This window comes from Podarcis tiliguerta (assembly GCF_965153285.1).
Source record: "Podarcis tiliguerta genome assembly, chromosome: 3".
Classification (NCBI taxonomy): Eukaryota; Metazoa; Chordata; class Lepidosauria; order Squamata; family Lacertidae; genus Podarcis; species Podarcis tiliguerta.
Window position 1 is genome coordinate 104,999,237 of NC_139536.1, and position 19,622 is coordinate 105,018,858.

General features: G+C 46.3%; 1 protein-coding gene across 1 annotated transcript in view; it reads left to right on the plus strand.

Moving 5' to 3' along the window:
- JAG1 (jagged canonical Notch ligand 1) overlaps positions 1–19,622 on the plus strand; it is a 71,331-nt gene that overhangs the window by 14,724 nt on the left and 36,985 nt on the right. Inside the window, exons 3-5 of the mRNA XM_083431907.1 lie at positions 4,827–4,878; positions 17,058–17,312; positions 18,537–18,597. Of these exons, the coding sequence (XP_083288033.1) occupies positions 4,827–4,878; positions 17,058–17,312; positions 18,537–18,597 (368 nt within the window). The remainder of the gene's footprint in view (positions 1–4,826; positions 4,879–17,057; positions 17,313–18,536; positions 18,598–19,622) is intronic.

Sequence of the window (19,622 nt, forward strand, 5' to 3'; positions counted from 1 at the left end):
GTGCAGCTTAGACAGAGGTTGGCATATCTTTTGGGATTGTCATATCAAGATATACATGGGCACCCTTTGCATGCACAGACAGTGAAAGGATAGGGGCACTTGTGGCCCTCTGGGGGTTGTTGGACTCTGGTCAGCCCCAGCCAGCATGACCAATGGGATGATGGGAGATGTTGCCCAGTAACACCAGGAGGGCCACATGATGGTGAGCTGCTTTGAACTCGAAGGTCGTTGTCGGAAAGACGGGGTACATAATTAAATTTAATCAGATAGAAAAGCAAGTTCCCCACCCATGGTTTTGCAGCATGCAGAAACAAACCGGTGCAGATGTAACCATCCATTGCATGAACTCCTTGATGCCACAGGGGTTGTTGCTAGTGTTAGAAACTTGGGTATAAAAGCTAGGGGCCAAATGGCTTCTTAGCCCAAGGGCACAGTCCCCAAAATGGAATACAGTGGTACCTCGGGTTACATACTCTTCAGGTTACATACGCTTCAGGTTACAGACTCCGCTAACCCAGAAATAGTGCTTCAGGTTAAGAAATTTGCTTCAGGATGAGAACAGAAATCATGCAGCAGTGGCGTGGCAGCAGTAGGAGGCCCCGTTAGCTAAAGTGGTGCTTCAGGTTAAGAACAGTTTCAGGTTAAGAATGGACCTCCGGAACGAATTAAGTACTTAACCCGAGGTACCACTGTATCTAGTGGTCATTTTTTGGGTAAGACAGCTCCAAAGTCTTATTTTTCCAGAGATCGCCTGACTGTGATTGATTGCTGGTTCAGATGACAACCTTGAGCTCGGTTAAGAGCTCTGAGAACTTAAAGAAGAAAAGCCACTTCAACCTGGAACAGTCCATATGTGTGTGTGTGTGTGTGTGTGTGTGTGTGTACTGTTCCAGGATCAAGTGGGAGATATAGATATAGATATAGATATAGATATAGATAGGCCTATTCTGACCTCTTTTTCTGAATATGGGTGACTGCTACTCAGGTTGCACAGAAAAAGCAATTTGGTTCCGGAAATTCATTCTGATTGTGCAGATAAAATATAACTGGTAGAATTCTGCAGGATGGGGTATTGGTGTGTGAAAACAGTCCAGATCCAATGATCCCTAGGTGTGCACCTCCAGGTGGTGGAAATGTCAGGTGGCACCCAAGCAGCTTCACTTGGTCACACCAGTTGATAGCTGGATGCCAAATGCGCCTGGCTAATTTTGAACACTGATGGTTGCTGCATGGCCAGCGGTCAGGGGTCTTATGGATTAAGGTCCATCAGATTCTGGAGAGTCACCTGCTCCCCATCCCTGGTCTTCATTGTGCGTCAAGTTTGATGACATGACACACGTGCATTTTTGGTGCCGGGCAAAGCACAGAGGTCTGGTCTCTCGCACTAAAATGTTCCCATAACCTAAACTTCAAGGTAGGCTGTTTTCTTTTGTTGAGCCCTCTTAGATTCTTTCATTAGCCTCCTGCCTTCTGGTTCCCAGTTTTACTAGCTAATTGGGTGTCCCTCTGTCTCCTAGCTCAGTGTCGACTCGTTGCCTAGTAGCTTGGTTTGATGGGATAAGATTCAGGATGTGGAATTCTTGTGCCTGACTGGTGTATTTATTCAAAGATGTGCAAGGGTCAGACATGGCATGGGAAAAATTAAGCCTCTGTGCCGTATGCATGCATTCCTCGGCTATCTTAATTGCTGATCTCTAGAGTGGGGATTGATGTACACCTCTTAACCCTCTATCATCTCTGAGGTGCATGGCTTTGAAAGCAAGGAGGTTGTATTTGGGTGCTAGCAGAATTCCCCCCCCCCCCCAGGAACAGAACCTAAAACGCAAATCTTTGAATTGTGGAAGGGACTGGTCTACAAGAACAGGAGAACTTGCTGTGTAAAAAATTGTGTTTTTTTCACTCTTTTGCTTACTGCTACAAGTTTCTGAGTGGACACACTCTGAATTTGAGCTGAAATTAATGACTATCGGACCTTTCCCGATATCGTTGAGGGTGGACACTCACTGCTAGAGTAGAAGTGATTACTGTTGTTGTCTAGTGAAGTAGACCATGGTTCACAAATGCCACAAATTTGGCAGACCTTTGAGGTGTCTCGAGACTCTGTTTCAGTGCAGAAAATGACTTTCTTGAGTGTGTGTTTGTCGGCTGGTTGTTTTATTTCAAAACAAAAAAAACACACCCCAAAACAAATTTGCAAAGGGCCATATTGGAATGTGGCAACGCCAGGTATGAAGTAACAGTAGCACTTTCAGCAAAAATATTCTGCTTTTCTTCCCTCCCCATCTGCCCGGGGTGGGGCAGGCCAGTAAACAATACTAAGAATGAGCAGGAACTGTTGCTATGCCTTAAAACAGAACATCTTCCCAAACGATTATGCAAGGCTGCAGTGAAAACATCCTCTTAACTGAAGGTAGCAGGAGTGACCATAATTGGCTCTTTGTTTTTTGGTGTGGTATGCTTCCAACTTGCTCTAACATGTTTTGGCTCTGTGCATTGACTCAGGAGGAGTGTTGCTGCAATTAATCCAAGGCGGAAGGCTGCCTTGACAGATAGAACTGCCTCCAAGTTGAGCTGAATGTATATTTATGTTCTGGCTCTGGCATCTTGTGCTCTCTCTCTCTCTCTGTGTGTGTGTGTGTGTGTGTGTGTGTGTACACTTGATGGAAGGAGGGTCCTCGAGCTTTAAAAAACGTCTGTATGTTGCGCAGGGAGAAAGCCCTGTACAGTACGCAGCGCTAATGAAATATGAATGCAATAATAAATAACGATAATAAAAAAAAGTTTAGCCACTCATTGCAAGATGGGGCACATGTCTCTACTTGCCCAACTTTTGCTTACTTTTCCAAGCATTTTCCCACAGTTATCAGTGAACGAAATGGAATCCTCGTCTGCTTTCAATATGAAACATATTTAGGCTGCAATCCAACACTGTCTATTTAAAAAGCAAGCTAGACTCCCCCCCTCCCCCCCCCCATTCAGAGGCTGCATGCTGAGCTAAGTCGTGAGAAATGAATTTGCTTTTGAATTCTTTTCGCTCTCTCTCTCTCTTTTTTTTAAAGTCAGCGTTATGCCTTACACCTTGCAGTTGTTTACTTTTCTTTCAGGGAAGCTGTTTGTCTCTGCAGAAAACCTAATTCCCTTCTCGCCACTCTTGCAAATGGATTGATAGCCAGTGCTAACAATGTCATTAGTCAGAAGGCAAACTTTAAGCTTATGAGTCACAACTTTCTTTTCTGCTGCCTGAGTTAGAGTCTTAAGTGTAATTTCCCTTTCGCCCACGTCCCACGAAGCTAAGGTGACTGAACACTGACACCTGGTCACCGGAATATTTTGGCACGCTCCCAATGTGTAGGCTTGTGGAATTGTCCGGCTGAGAAACCAAGCTTGTTCATTGTGTGTGTCTAAATTTCTATCCCTTGTGGTCATTGTAAAAACTTCAGATTTTCCAACCACAACAACTTCAATCTTTGCATGACTACAGGACTCTTGGTATTTCTCTCTCTCTCCTTTTCTTTCTTTCTTTCTTTTTAAAAAGACCATTTAAAACACAGACGACCACTCCAGATGTGTCAGGGGAAGGATAGTGACTGAAAGCGCCACACACCGGTTACATTTTAATGTGCAGAAAGATGAACCAGGGGCTGCCTTGGCATCGTACACCTGCGTGTCCCACAATTCTCACCAACATATTACAGCATGTTGTAGCTTGCTGTCTTGTAAAATACATCACTTAAGACTTGTAGCATTTGATGGTAGGCTTCGTAGAAAACATCCCTGTCCCTGAATTATCGCGGGTTGATGTCTGTGTGTCCTTCCCCCTTCTTGCCGCTCCCCATGCCACCCTTTTAAATGAAGTTTTCTGAACTTGTGGGATGGAAGGAGGAGGGACACATGAAGAAAGTGTGATTAACTCTTGAAGATTTCTTTCTCTTTCTCTGCTCAAGGCTAGGGATAAAAGCTGCTTTGGTTTAGTTAGCATCCTTCCTGCCTGAATATGTTTGGCTTGTGTACATCCCAAGTGCGCAGGTGGCAGTTAGCCTTTTTTATTTCTTCCCTCTTACTCCAAAGAGGTTTAGGGTTGGGTTGTGAAGTCCCCCACCCCTTTCCTTTTTCTTTTTAAGACTGCTTTATGCAGTTCTCTCCCTCCTCCTCCCTTCCCTTCCTAGATTCACCCGTCCTTTCCTTTAGTTACCTGATACTTGTGGGAGCAGCGATGGCTTTGCCACAGACAAAGCGTTCAAAGAGGTGCTGAAAAGCAGGGTCTCTAGAGATTACGGTTCTGAACCTTGACAGTTACAATCCTTAGCAACCTGGCTTTGGGCAGGCAGAATGGGGAAATGTTGGGATCTTGCAAAAAAAAAAAAAAAAAAAAGTTTTAAACCCCCCCCCTTTTTAAAAAAATAAATCCTCCTCCTTTGGGGGCCACTTTCCTTCCTTTACAGCGTGCTTAAGAAACCACAGCGACATCTCAGCTGTGCAAGGCCTCCAACGGTGGATGCAGAACTTCCTGGTTAAGAATGTGAGATGCATTAGCGATGACAAAGATAAAGAGACCTTTCACCTTAAATTGCTCCAGTCAGTCTGGATAAGGTAGCTTAGTCAGACTGGATAAGGTAGTTTAAGCAGCTGCAAGAGGATCACATTTGTCTCGGCTGTAATCTATTGCCTATTTATGTTTAGAGGAGCACATGATTGTCAGGAAAATGTGTGCAGAGTCGTTTCTCCAAAGCACGCTCTAATAAAAAGATGGCAGTGGCTCCAGTAAGCCTCATTACCATTATTTCTATTTTTTGATACTAACATGGCGTCTTTTGCTGTCTTTACAGAGATCTTACACGTTGCTCGTTGAAGCCTGGGATTACAGTAACGACAGTGTTAGTAAGTATGCACATGGCCTTTTTGTGTGTGTGTCTCCTCCGTTTACCACCGAGCTGTCTAAAAGCAAGCAGCAAGGACAGCTTAAATAGAGGAATGGGCTGGATCTTTGCAGAGATTCTGGGTCGGAAGAAGTATGCACTGATCCTTTATGGGAAGGGGCAAATGGAAGGGTATGAACCAGCCCCCTCAGATGTGGGAGCCTCCTGGTGTTTTGTAGTTCAAAACATCTAGACAGTTCCAGGTTGGAGGCTGGTGTGGAGCTTGTCTGTTTCAGCCTGAATTCCGTGCAGGAGACAAGCTTAAAAAGGGACCCCTGACCATTAAGTCCAGTCACAGACGACTCTGGGGTTGTGGAGCTCATCTCGCTTTATTGGCCGAGGGACCCGGCGTACAGCTTCCAGGTCATGTGGCCAGCATGACTAAGCCGCTTCTGGCGAAAAAGAGCAGCGCACGGAAACGCTGTTTGCCTTCCCGCCAGAGTGGTACCTATTTATCTACTTGCACTTTGACGTGCTTTCAAACTGCTAGGTTGGCAGGAGCAGGGACCGAGCAACGGGAGCTCACCCAGTCGCGGGGATTTGAACCACCGAACTTCTGATTGGCAAACCCTAGAAGACAAACTTAAATTCCCCTAATTCCAGGGTAAGCTTCACTTGAGATGATCTGCACACAGCGAGGGTTGCCCAGTAAAATGGCAGCTGCCTGAGCCTCTGAGCCGAAAAGACCCATCTGTTTGGAGAAGCAATCTCCATGCTATGTTAGAATCCACCAGTAGACCATGGGTTGGTTGGTGCATTTCCAGTAGCGGGTATTAGGATGATGGCGGGGAATGTCCCCCAGAAAATCGCAAGTGTTCTGTGCTTCCGAGTCAAGCTGAAATCCACAGATCTCCATGCAAGTGGAAGTTCTTTGGTGTGTTGTGGTAAAGGTGACTGAAAACAATGCTATTCAGCCTCCAGAGAGGCCGGGGTAGTCTTCCAACAACATCTCAGTTTGACATCAGCAACAATGGCACTACTTCAGTCATTTCTGTGCATGAGATTATGAGCAGTCCGCCCTGCCATTTCTCAGAAGGCTGCAAAATCGTGTGGAAATAAACAGGTTTTGCAGTGGACTCGTAGGTGCAGTCGATTCAGAATTTCTCACAAACAAGTGTGCTTTATAAAAACCCTGATTCAAAGAAACCATTCTGCAGAATCCTTTTCATCTTTAAGTAAAGCTTTAAAATTTGGTTCATGTGGTTGTCTCTGCTGTCCCTTTTCCACGACTCAAGGGGCATTCAAACTAGTGCCCCCCAGATCTTGCTGGATTCACACTCACATTCACCCTATGTTTGCGACCCATGTGCTCCACAAACATCCTACAGCCCCTTCATGCAGTTTTGTTGTGCGAGCACCAATTTACAGATGACCTTTTGGCGGCTCCCAAAGCATACCCCAATCACGAACGTTGCGCGATTCCCATGTAGCGAAAGAAACGGACAGTGGGAATGGCACCGTGTCGAGATGGGTTTGGCTAAACTGCCATCGAAACTTGTTGCTTAATGGGCGTTTGATTAGATCCCTTTTCCCATAGAGATACTTTGGATCCCTTGTGAGTTGAATGTTTTGGCTCCTGAACGCCACAAACCAACCCAGAAGTGATACGATATCTTTATTGTCATTGTCCCTTGCGGAACAATGAAATTGTAAAACTACATAAAAACTACATAAAACTACCACAAAACTACATAAAAACTACATAAAACATTCAAACCCCCCTAAAAAACTCTAAAACCCCATTTTAAAATACACTATACTACAGAGACCGCTTATGCTGCGTTTAAACCAGAATTGCATTAGCGTAGAAACTGTTTTTCAGGCGGCGAGTCCTGGCCTTTATAACCCTATACCTTCTTCCAGAAGGCAGAAGCTGAAAGAGATTATTTCCGGGGTGCGTACTATCATGTGCTATCTCTGCAGCTTTCTTATGGCACCTGGCAGCATAGATTTGATCTAAGGTGGGAAGAGTGCACCCAATAATTCTCTCTGCAGTCTTTACAACCCTGGATAGCATTGTTTTTCCCCTGGCCGTGCAGCTCCCAAACCACACGCACAGACCATAAGTTAGTACGCTCTCCACAGTGCAATGGTAGAATGCCATTCTACCAGTGTTCCGGTGAGTGTTCCGGTTTGCGAACATTCTTTGGAAACTGAACTTCTGATTGGCTGCAGGAGCTTCCTTCAACCAATTGGAAGCTGCTCCTTGGTTTCCAAATGTTTTGGAAGTCAGACGGACTTCCGGAACGCATTCTGTTCGACGTCTGAGGTACCACTGTATTGGTTGCATCTGTAGCTGCCCTTGCTTTTCAGAGGTAAATGAGAGTTTGCGGTACTTTCTCCAGATGTGCCCCAGCCTCATCTCTTACTGCTGACACTGCAACTGCCTGGCGTCTTAAAAGGCTGCTTGCTATTTGCATCCTGGCCTATGCTCAGAAGTTGACAGTTTTCTCAGTCTTGCTGTTGCCCTTCTTAAACCATAAATATTCGACGGTATTATCTGTCGTGACTGTTTGCACCAAGTTGGGCGGAAGGTTCTACTTGGGTTTCCCCTGTCGAGGCTAAAAGTATTCCAACTTTTTCAGGCTTTGCATACAAAAATGGCTCCACGGCTAGGATACAGGCAGGCCAAGTGACATGGCCAAAATACGTACTTCAATTGCACAGAATAGTTTTCCTAACATATATGAAGTGCTTAGAGTAATTGTGCTTGACTTTAAGAGAATCCTGTAAATCTGGTGTTGCTACTATTCACATATCGCAGATGTGAATCATTTTATAGGGAAGAAAACTCAAATGATGTGCTCATTGTAAAACTCTTCTCTCCTATCCATGCAATCTTGGTCATTCTCTTCCCCAAATCATTGTGCAAAATTATCTTCCAGGGAAAGCTGTCTTAACACCACCTGTCCAAATGGGTCTTGTTAGAGGCAGCTTATTAAGGTATCGCCATAAAGATAAAAACAAAACAAAAGACGTTGTTATGGTACTGCAAAAAGAGTCAACCAAAAACTTTGGTTCCAGAATGAAGTGCATCTTACAATGGACACTAGTGAGATTGGATGATGGATTGCACACAGATATACATGCTTATGTTAACCTCAAATGGAAAACAGGAGAAATCTTTTACAGGTGTTTCTGCATTGACCCCTGTGAGGAAATGCCTGCGTCTGAAAGACGCTGTTGTTTGCCGGAGGATCCCAGTCCTTTTCATTCAGAGCCTTTACTATCTCTCCTTTGAATAGATCTCATCTTTATTTCATGAAACCGAAATTTCCAAAGCTTCACAATGAGCCCTTTATTTTGCCTTAACATTCTGGAGGCAAAAGATGTCCTCCAACCAAAATGTCAAAATGCATTTTCTGAACCAGAAATGTTTGACCCAGTTCAGATGTGGCCCTGCATATGTTTGCAATTTAAACTTGCAATAGATTGAGCATTGTATATTTTAAAGGGATCACACTAGAGATCCCTTACAATGAAGAACGCCTCCTCTCTCTTTTTGTTTTGTCTCTTCTTTACTACTGGCAAACATTTACCAGAATTTGCTGGTGAATAGAGTACAATTTTTCTGCTTTTTGCTCTTTTAAAATAATAATAAGATAGTTCAATTTCTAGAGCATTTTACAGATGCCTAGTGTGCTCTGATTTGCAACGAGTTCTTTGCCCCTTCCTGAAAGTGATTAACTTGGATAACCTTTTTTTTTTTAATTGCAAACCTCAAACTTGGCTAGTTAAAGAATCGCAGAACTGTAGGGTTGTAGGAAGGGCCCACAAGAGTCATTTAGTTCAACCCCCTGCAATGTAGGAATCTTTTCCCCAACTTGAGGCTTGAAACCATGGCCCTGTGATTAAGAGCCTCATGCTCTACTGACTGAGCTATTCCAAGTGAGATGGTGAACACCAGTCTCCTAAACCAAATCCATAGGAACAGCTGGAAATAGTTAAGGGTGTGTCTTGAGGATGGGGGTCCTGTGGCCCTCCCAGATGTTTTGGAACAACAATGCCTATTTTACCTGACCATGGGCCATGTTGCCTGGGGCTGTTCAGAACTGGAGTCCAGTAATATCCGAAGAGCTGCAGACTCTCCATGTAGCCTGTCTGTCTAGTCTTGCTTCCTGTTTACAGCAGCATCCGGCCAGTTACTTCCGGGAAGCCCTCACGCAGGCATGAAGTCGACAGCCGTCCCCAAGCAAAGATGCCCTCTTATTCAAAAAGGCCAGAAAGATCTGTTATTGCTGGGTTAGCCAACGAGAATGCATCTCTGTGTGCCATTGCTGTGGTTTTCAGCTGTGCCATCCTTGTCCTTTGAGAACGTAACTGGACCACTGCTGCTCAGATGTCAGTGGCCCAGAGATGGAAAGAAGAAGAGAAGAATTGCAGATTAAGTTGATGGACTATGCCGAATTGGCAAAAACAACCAGAAGAATAAGAAACTGGGATGACCAAAATTTTAATAAGGAATGGGGGGAATGCATAATTTACCTTAAAAAGCATTGTAAACAATTAAAATCATTAGTAGGATTGGAATAAGACTTGTAGTTCAATGTTGAATTTTGGGTATAATGGAGATTTAAAAGATTTGGATTAATAGAAAAGATACAGGAGGAAAAGGTTAATATAAGGACCCACAAAAGAGAGGAGGGAAGTTCAAGAGATTGCTTGGAATTCTCTTTTCATGTAGGTGGTTAGATAATGGATTGTAAATTTCTACAATCTGAAAAGCTAAATTATAAAGAAAAAAGAGAACGTAACCGGACGTAGGGTGGACCACCCTGTTAAGAACGGTACACAAATATGTGTGTTTATCGGTTTGGGGGCTGAGGTGAGGCAATAATAAATAACCATTAATGGATGAGAGCTTGGGAGGGCTTTCTTCAGATGCTTTCTGGCCTTCGTCTTCAAGCAGAAACTGCTGGATGTGCTCGCAAAGTTTGGTTGAAGTCTTGCCTTTCCTGATGCTATCTTCTGGCATCATCATCAGCGCCAACTCCTCTGGCCCTTGGCAGCTGTTCTTAGCTGACCAGGGCAGTGGTCATTGGTCGTCTGCTGGTAAGCAGCATGACCAGAGAACTTCCTGCAGTGTTTTACTTGTTGCTGCTATGTCTGAGAAGCCATTCTGAAGATGGGACTCGTCTGAAGAAATAACTCCAAGCTCTCTTGTTCTGCCTTCTGATTCTGTAGCATAGGGGAAAATGTGTTGTCAGGATTTCTCCATAAATTGAAGTCAAGGCACTATATCCTGAAGATTCGTAGGTTTTTAGTGTGATGCATTGGTTTGTCCTCTGTAAGAGCAGAACTTTCAGGAGTCGGTACGTTTGTTCTCCATCTTGAGGTGTCTGCTTGGAAGAACAGGAATGTTGTGATGCAGTCGAGTGCCATATTGAACTTGGGCAGCATGTTAGATGCAGGTGTGTGCAGACCCGCGTATCTGAAACCTGTTGTGAGGGTACGGTGCACAGCGATCCCTCTTGCTCTTCTGGCTTCGGGGATGGCCACGGAAAGCCTCTTGAGTGCAGTGGGAGCGCTCCTCCCTCTTCACTCAAGAGGCTTTGCGTTGCTTTCTTGTTTCTTGTTTTCCTCCTCTAAAAACTAGGTGTGTGTTCTGGTCGGGTGCGTCTTATAGAGCAAAAAATACGGTACCCATTTCACAACTGAGAGACTACAGTGGTACCTCGGGTTACAGACGCTTCAGGTTACAGACTCCGCTAACCCAGGAATAGCACCTCAGGTTAAGAACTTTGCTTCAGGATGAGAACAGAAATCACACAGTGGCGGTGTGGCGGCATCGGGATGCCCCATTAGCTAAAGTGGTACCTCAGGTTACGAACAGTTTCAGGTTAAGAACGGACCTCCAGAACGAATTAAGTTCTTAACCTGAGGTACCACTGTATTCTTAAAACTTACACATGCATGCTATGAGGGGAAAGAGCTTCTAAGCTACCAGAGTCCCAGGACAGCTTTTTTAAAAAACAAAACAAATTGACCACCCAAGAGGTTTTCAAGTGCTGGAAGGGGGCTGTGGGGGAGCATTTGCTTAGCTTGCCGAATGATCCAAGTTCAATCTGTAGCATCCACAGGGATATTTTGAAGGACTTTGAATAGCCAGCCTGGAGAAGGCTGCTCTCTGAGGCCTGAAAGAGCTTCTGCCTTCCAGGGGAGGCGATATCAGGCTACGCTGGACCAATGATTGTGACTCTGTGTATTATCTAAATTGGCTTCCTGTGTTTCACCTCCTCCACAGTGGCAGCCGGTCTCATTAACTGCATTATCTTATTCGGCCTCCCTCCCCTCACCCCCGCCAGTTCGCCAGTAGCTCCTCCTAAAAGCCTGACACGACTCACCTAGTTTGTTCATTCATATATTGGATTTATTTATATCCACCTTCCCTCCAAAGTAGCACACGTCGTTTTTCTCCCCATTTACCTTCCCTGCAACCCTGTGAAGTAGGTTTTAGGCCAATGGGCTAGTGAGTTTCCTGGCTGAATAGGGATTTTGAACCCTGGTCTCTCGGCTCTAACCAGTGTACCACACTGCACTGAGTTGCATGAACTTGCTCCCTGTTAACACCCAGTCTTCCAGCACAGTGGAGCTGAAATTTACCGTGCAAGCCTTGCTGTGGTTTCTGTGATTCTTGCACAGGCTATGCAGGGTTTGCAAAGCCAAGCCAAAAGCGTATTCCTGGGAATGTGAATCCTTCCCCCGCCCCCTTCATTCAGTTCCTAATTGCTGCAGTTCCTCCTTTTTTACCCCTTTGATTCAAATCATATGATTCCTGTGTGCGGAGCAATGAGAACTGTAAGGATCGCTTTCTCTCCAAGCTGGCTGACTTGACTCTTTGCACTGTCTGCCGCCATGGGATTGCTAGTCCTTAACCTTCCATCCTTGTGGCCCGGTAATGGCAGGTTTGTACAACTCTGAACTAATTTCCTTTTGGTTTCGTGCACGCTGCCAAGCGGGGAGAGGGAGCGAGGAATATGTGGAAAATCCTACCAAAGCTGCTTACGAGAGTGTCCTTGGTGGTTGTTGCTGCTTCCCCCTGTGTGGTTGCTAATAACTGGCCAGTAATGCCACATCCCAGGAGTCACTTTTCTCTGTGACGCCGCATGATCCCACTTAGCTTTCCCTGGATAGAGAATTGTGCGAAGAAGCATCAGTGTGAACTGGCCCGTATGAGTGTGGACGTGGGTGGCGCTGTGCTCTAAACCACTGAGCCTCTTGGGCTTGCCAATCAGAAGGTCAGCAGTTCGAATCCCCATGGCGGAGTGAGCTCCCGTTGCTCTGTCCCAGCTCCTGCCATCCTAGCAGTTTGAAAGCACGCCTGTGCAAGTAGATCAATAGGTACCACTGCGGCAGGAAGGTAAACGGCATTTCGGTGCATTCTGGTTTCTGCCATTGCGCCAGAAGCAGTTTAATCATGCTGGCCACATGACCCGGAAAGCTGTCTGTGGACAAACGCCGGCTCCCTTAGCCTGAAAGCGAGATGCGCGCCGCAACCCCATAGTCGCCTTTAATTGGGCTTAATCGTCCAGGGGTCCTTTACCTTTTTACCTTTGCTAATGAGAATGCTGAGTCAGGCCATTGGTTCCGCCTAGATCAGTATTGTCAGCACTGGCTGGAAGCATCTCTCCGGTTCAGACAAGGGATTCTCCCTGTGCTACCGGGAGATGGCAAGGATTGAATGCAGGAACATCGGGGCTCTCTGGCCCTACCCCAAAAGAGTCAGCCGTGGCCTTTAGTTGACAGCAGGAGCTGGAACACAAGGCCTGGTGCTGGCTGAAAATGCATAGTACTTATTTCATGCTGGGTTTGCAAATAGCCTGTGACTGGCGCTAATTTGAGAGTGGGGGGACCATTTATGTCTTGCATGGTGATTTGCACCAGCATACAGATCCTTTCCCTGGAACCTGGAAGGCAAGCAAGACAAATGATTTCATATATTGTTGTTGTTGTAAACCGATGGAATTTATTTTGAAGGCTGGCATAGAAGTACCTTAAGTAAAAGAGTGTCCTATCCCCAATGATCCTTCTTTGAAAAGTGGGTGTTTAGTGTCTATTCGCCTTTTTCTCTCCCATACCCTCCAACATTTCTCCGATGAAAATAGGGACGTCCTAAGGAAAAGCGGGAGGGACGCGGGTGGTGCTGTGGGTTAAACCATAGAGCCTAAGACTTGCAGATCAGAAGGTCGGCGGTTCTAATCCCCACGACGGGGTGAACTCTCATTGCTCAGTCCCTGCTCCTGCCAACCTAGCAGTTTGAAAGCATGTCAAAGTGCAAGTAGATAAATAGGTACCACTCCAGTGGGAAGGTAAACAGCGTTTCCGTGTGCTGCTCTGGTTCGCCAGAAGCGGCGTGGTCCTGCTGGCCACATGACCTGGAAGCTGTACGCCGGTTCCCTCGGCCAATAAAGCCAGATGAGCGCCGCAACCCCAGAATCGGCCACGACTGGACCTAATGGTCAGGGGTCCCTTTACCTTTAAGGAAAAGCGGGAGATATCGGAAACTGGGATAGCTTCTGAAAATCTGGGGCTGCCCCTGGAAAATAGAGACACTTTGAGGCTCTGCTCTCCCCCATTGCCCTGCTTCTTGAAACAGAGGTTGTCTCTGTGGTGGTTTACGTTTAAAAGGCCCTGGGTTCAGGTCCTGCTGCTGAAACCTCGTCCTATTGAAAGGTTCTCAGCTAGCCAAGCTGGGCATAGCTGTCAACTTTTCCCTTTTTTAAGAAGGAAATTCACTTATTCCGAATAGGATTCCTCACATGAAAAGGGAAAAGTTGACAGCTATGAAGCTGGGAATGATCCTGGCTTTGGGATGCTGGAAAGCCACCACAGTCTTGTGGAGTAGAAAACACAGTAAACAAGAATAACAGCCCTAGTCCTTCTGAGTCAGGGGGTAAACTTGACTTCATGGGCATTCCTCATTTTGTTTAATATTTTGGATACTGCCCTGCTGCCACCTTACTAATACCTAAGCAGTGTTGAAGCTAGCATGGATGCTTTCCCCCTCTTATATTTCCCTTCTCCCTCCTCCCTTAGTCTACAGAGGCAGCTCTTGGCTGTTTTATGATAGATTTTCAGTCTGCAGTCAAGCAGGTTGTAAGGTGCTGTCAGATCATTGAAGTCTCGAGGCCGGGCTAGCTAGCGAAATACCACAGATATGTACCAGGTCCCAGGCACGTGTGAAATATTAGGGTTTTTGCTGATCTGTTGCGTAGCTGTTTCAGGTTTTCTTGAAAAGTCTGGGAGGCTGTCCTATAACCAAAGAGTCTTTGAAGGAGATTCCAGGGGAACCTTTGCTTCTTTGTCCAGAGCGATAACAAGAATTTTGAGCCCTGGCTACTAAGACTAAAAAAGAGGGGGTAATTTAACACGACTGCTTGCTTTTCGCAGAGGGTGGGGGCAGAGAAAACCTGAAAACCAGGTGAACTTCTGAAAGTGGAGTGCCAATGTCACCGCTTGGCTCAGAAGGGAAAGTGTTTCCAGCTTATACCTGCCTGGCAGGAAATCTCTAGCATGAATCTTGCCCAGAGCAAATAGGGTTTTGCAACACTTCTACTGTAGTTGGCCTGAGGGCGTTTATAAGTCAGATGTGAAACGATATCTTGCAGATGGGTGAATAATCAGAACAAAGTTCAGGGCATTTGCAAGCAGAGAGTTTTGCATTCTTGTTGTTGCAGAGTACAGCCTCTCCTGCCTTTTGCCTTCCTCTGGTTGTGAAGAGGCCATTTTTCTCTTGGGCTTTGCATTGGTGCTCTGGCTTCGAGGTTTCACAGCGAGCATTTCTTGGCATCTTAGAGTAGGGCTGGGCAATACCTGGTTTTTGACATTGCGATATATCACCAGCCAAACACCGCGATACAACAATATATTGTGATGTCCGAAATAAGGATGGAGTTATGTAGAGGCATTGAGTGGCTGACTTCACATTTTTACCCACGTTGAGATTTTTGTATGGCGCACGCAATATATTGCCAGGTCAAAAATTATGAAACTGATATCACGATATGTACTTCAAACTGGTTTTGGACAATATATCGCCCACCCCATATGAGACAGCCACAACCAGCCTCTGTGGATACAGTTCAGGGCTAAATAGACTTGAGAAATATGGACCACTTATAAATGCCATCTCCAACTCCGCAAAAGATACCATCAATGGTGTCTCCGAAAAATTTCCACACATCACTTGGGAAGACAGGCGAACTGATGCCAGTGTACCGGAAGAAGCAAAGATCACCAGTGTCAAAGCAATGATTCTTCAACATCAGCTTTGTTGGACTTGTCATTTTCGGATGCCTGATTATCGTCTTCCAAAGCATTACTTTATTCCGAACTCAAGAATGGAAAGCGTAATGCTGGTGGTCAACAAAAGAGGTTTAAAGACTGTCTCAAGGCAAATCTAAAAAAATGTAGTATAAACACTGACAACTTGGAAACACTGGCCTGAGAGCACTCCAATTGGAGAACAGCCTTTACCAAAGGTGTCATGGGCTTTGAAGACGCTCAAACTCAGGACGAAAGGGAGAAATGTACTAAGAGGAAGGCACGCTTGGCAAATCCATACCGTGATCAATTCCTGCCCGGAAACCTATGTCCCCACTGTGGAAGAACATGTGGATCCAGAATTGGTCTCCACAGTCACTTACGGACTCACTGTTAAAACTGTGTTCATGGAAGACAATCTTACTCAGCTACAAGCGATCGCCAAAGAAGAAGATAAGGGCAGCTTCCTATGTGCTTACGGCTTCAGTATGTGTGCGCATAATGGGAATTGGCATAGCTAGTAAAAGGAAAAAAAAAAGGAAGTATGTTTAAAAAGATGAAACGTTTAATATCCTCCACTCATTAGATTGTTATGCCTTCAGGCAGGGCCTGCATCTTACTTTGATAGCGGTGCCTAAATCTTCAAGACAGATGATAATGTGGAGTTTAAATATTAATAAGTGCTATCCCACAGTCAGATTAATCTTGTGTAAATAGTCCTCGTAGTGGTTTTGGCGATGTTGGGTAAATGAGGCAACGCTTAGTGTTTGCCCATCTGCATAAACACTCACCAGCTGGCAACAGTTTCAGTTGCTGCCGTGTGCAGAAACCATGCAAGGTGTGTGCATGTGTGTGCTTGTTGCACAGGGTTCTGGATCCCTATTTTGTGTAGAAGAAAATGTATGTACGGTTGTACCTTGGAAGTCGAATGGAATCGGTTCCAGAAGTCCATTCGACTTCCAAAACGTTTTGAAACCAAAGTGCGGCTTCTGATTGGCTGCAGGAAGCTCCTGCAGCTAACCGGAAGCCACAGAGGCCCCCTTGGACTTTCCGGTTCCAAAGTACGTTCGCAAACCGGAACACTCACTTCCGGGTTTGCGGTGTTCAGGAGCCAAAACGTCTGAGTACCAAGGGGTTTGGGATCCAAGGTACGACTGTACTAGCATCCATGAGGGGACAAGTGTGTGAATCAGCCCTGAGCTTTGAAGGAAAATCATCTCTCCAGGCTTCTCAGCTGTGTTGCACTTTGGTGGGGATACAGTGGTGCCTCGCAAGACAAAATTAATTCGTTCCGCGAGTTTTTTCGTCTTGCGAAGCACCACGGTGGGGAGGGGTGGGGAGAAGCAGGGCAGCTGCCGCAGCCGGTCCTTGGACTCACCCGCGCCTTGTGGAAACCGCGCGACTCGGCTGCTGGAGGGCGGAGGGGCTCAGGAGCGCGACTCCGGCTGCAACGGCTCCTGAGGGGAGCGCGCGAGGGCGGTGGACAGCGGCGCGCGGCAGCCAGAAGGTTGGAAGGTCGGCCGGAAGGTGGGAGGGAGCCGGAGGAGCCGTCAGCAGGAAGGTGGGAGGGAGCCGGAGGAGCGGGGAAGCGAGCGTGCGACCGTCGCCATGACAGGAGAGGCAGGGCTGTTCCGTCTAGTGAAGCAAGCCCTTAGAAAAATCCGTCTTGCAAAGCACCTCAGAAAACGAAAAACCCTTTCGTCTAGCGGGTTTTTCGTCTTCTGAGGCATTCGTCTTGCGGGGTACCACTGTATTTCTGTGTATCCTGGTTTAACCTCGCTGATTCTTCCTCCTTTTTTGGGGTTCCATTCATATGAAAAGGAGCGCCGCAACAGGCTGCTCTTTCCCTTCTGATTTCTGTTTTCTTTCTCCCTTAAGACGCCGATAGCATCATCGAAAAGGCATCTCACTCTGGGATGATCAACCCGAGCCGCCAGTGGCAGATATTGAAGCAGAATGCAGGTGTGGCTCACTTTGAATACCAGATCCGGGTCACTTGCGACGAGCACTACTATGGCTTTGGCTGCAACAAGTTTTGCCGGCCGAGAGATGACTTTTTTGGGCACTACACCTGCGATCAGAACGGCAACAAAACGTGCTTGGAAGGCTGGATGGGTCTGGACTGTGACAAAGGTTTGTGATGCCCATGTTACATTCCCTGGGTATTGTGTGGCGCTAGAAGTCAGGGAGCACCAAAGATAATTTCCGTTCCCCTTAATTCCAGGCAAGCTGAGGGCAAACAGGTCAGCTATTTAACCAAGAGTCCCGCACCATCCAAAGCAAAGTTGGAGGGTTTTTATGCATGATAATGGGTCTTGCAACCTCAATTTAGTGCAGTGTTTCTCAAACTTGGGTCTCTGGCTTTTGTTGGACTACAGCTCCCATCATTCCTAGCTAGCAGGACCAGTGGTCAGGGATGATGGGAGTTGTAGTCCAAAAACAGCTGGAGACCCCAGGTTCAAGGAAAACTGATTTCGCGGCTCAATATAACAGAGGTTTTTGAATGGTGGAGACTGAGATGGAAGTATTCAGAGTTGTGCTTGAGGAATCCGTCTTCTACTGAGTCAGGCAATTGGTCCATGTAGCTTAGTAGTCATCTACTTGCTGCCAGTCAAAATTGGAAACAAGATGCAGGTAAGAATGGAGGCCCAGCAGTAGAACTCCCATCATCCCTGGCCATGCAGCAGGGGCTGATGGGATCTGTAGTCCCAACAGTAACCCTAGGGCCACAAATTTTCCATCCCTGATATAAGGCAGCTTCATAAGTCCACACACATGACAGTAAATCAGATACATTTCATAGTATGAAGAAGCAAGGTTTCTTCTTCTCTGATGGTGAAGCTTCAAGAGAAAGGTGCTTGCTCAAGAGAAAGGTTCTTTTTAGGTTACGAGCCTGCATCCTAAATAATACTCAGCTGTGGGGCTGTGCCTTTTCACTTTCAAACGCAAATCGGTTTGCAATGATGAGAAGTAGGGGTGGATCTGTGGTAGAACATTTTGGCTCTTTTGAAAGGGAATGGATTCTCTTCCTGAGGAAACGTGGAGACATATAATGTATATGTTGGAAAGAGAGTGTTTCGCACACCACGGCAGGCTTTTGAAAGCGGGACTTAAATTTCTGCTCCAGGGATGATGGAGTTGCTGTCATGAGGCATTACCTACCCTAGTTTCTCTTCCAATAGACTTGATCCAAGGGACTGGTTTAAACCTTGGATTTGGTAGGATTACAGTACTAGCGGGAGATTAAAACGTTCCCACGAGGGGCGAGAGTCCAGGGAAAGGTTCTCTTGTGCTGTTCGGGGAGGGGGGACCCAAAACACACCCTTCTAATCTCCCCCCCCCTTCTTCTCTCCGCAGCCATCTGTCGTCAGGGTTGCAGCCCCAAACACGGTTCTTGCAAAATTCCCGGAGAGTGCAGGTAAACCAAACAAATCTTCCTTTGGCTAAGCAATCGTAACTTTTCAAATTAAACATGGGGCTGTCTAGCCGGGGGGAGGGAGGGAGGAAGAAACTAACGCCACCCCTTCTTCCCGCTGCATTATGAAATGTTTAATTGAGTGTTCTCCATTCCCGGCGTCAGTGAGGTGAAATGTTTCCCTCACTCGAAATACCCAGCGATCTGTCTGTGTCGGGCATGGAGGCGAGAGGACGAATGCATTTGTGGATGTTTCGCAATGAGCTGCGGCCGAAATTCTTCGCAAACATTTTTTCCCCCGTGTGCAAAATCTGCTGATCGAGGCATTTTCCTCTATAGTGTGTTTTTAATTACATTACTTGCTTTCACCCCTCCCTCCCTCCTCCCTCCCCATTCCCTCAACTTTGTCCCCCATCAATAGGCAAAAGTTGAGCATTCTTTAGAATAGGATTAATGCAGCTCTTGGTTCCTCTGGTCTTGGGAGCCAGACTTGGGAGTGATGAGAGGTTAATAGCTTGGATGGAATCTTGTCCGTAGATACCGATGAAGGCAGAGTCTTTTGCCGTCGTCTTTTGAAGTCTCTTCTGTTTTGGCCAGCAGACAAGGAGAACGGGAGGGAGGGAGAGGCAGAGCTTGCATATAGCCAGACAGTATAAGGGATCCAGCTAGAAAGCCAAGAATCTCATTTGCATGTATTTCTAATAATCGGTTTTCCCTTTCGTATCCAGGTAGGGTTTCTGGATGATGTTGGGGTTATGTAATCCTTGTTTGTATAAGCCACTGCTTTGTTTTTGTTTTTTAAGGCCAGCATAATTATCTTCTTAATTAACCTTCTTAGCTCATGCAGCCTGCTATGGTGTCGCAGATCCCACAGGGTAGAATTTAATTCCCAGGGGTTGGTTTCCCCACTTTGCTGGACACAGAACTGGACACAGATACGTGGGCTGTCACCAAACCGGGCCAAGCTTCTCCAGTCCTTTGAGCCCAGTTCCTGCGTCTGCTTCCTCTCCTGCGTCCTGCGACGCTGA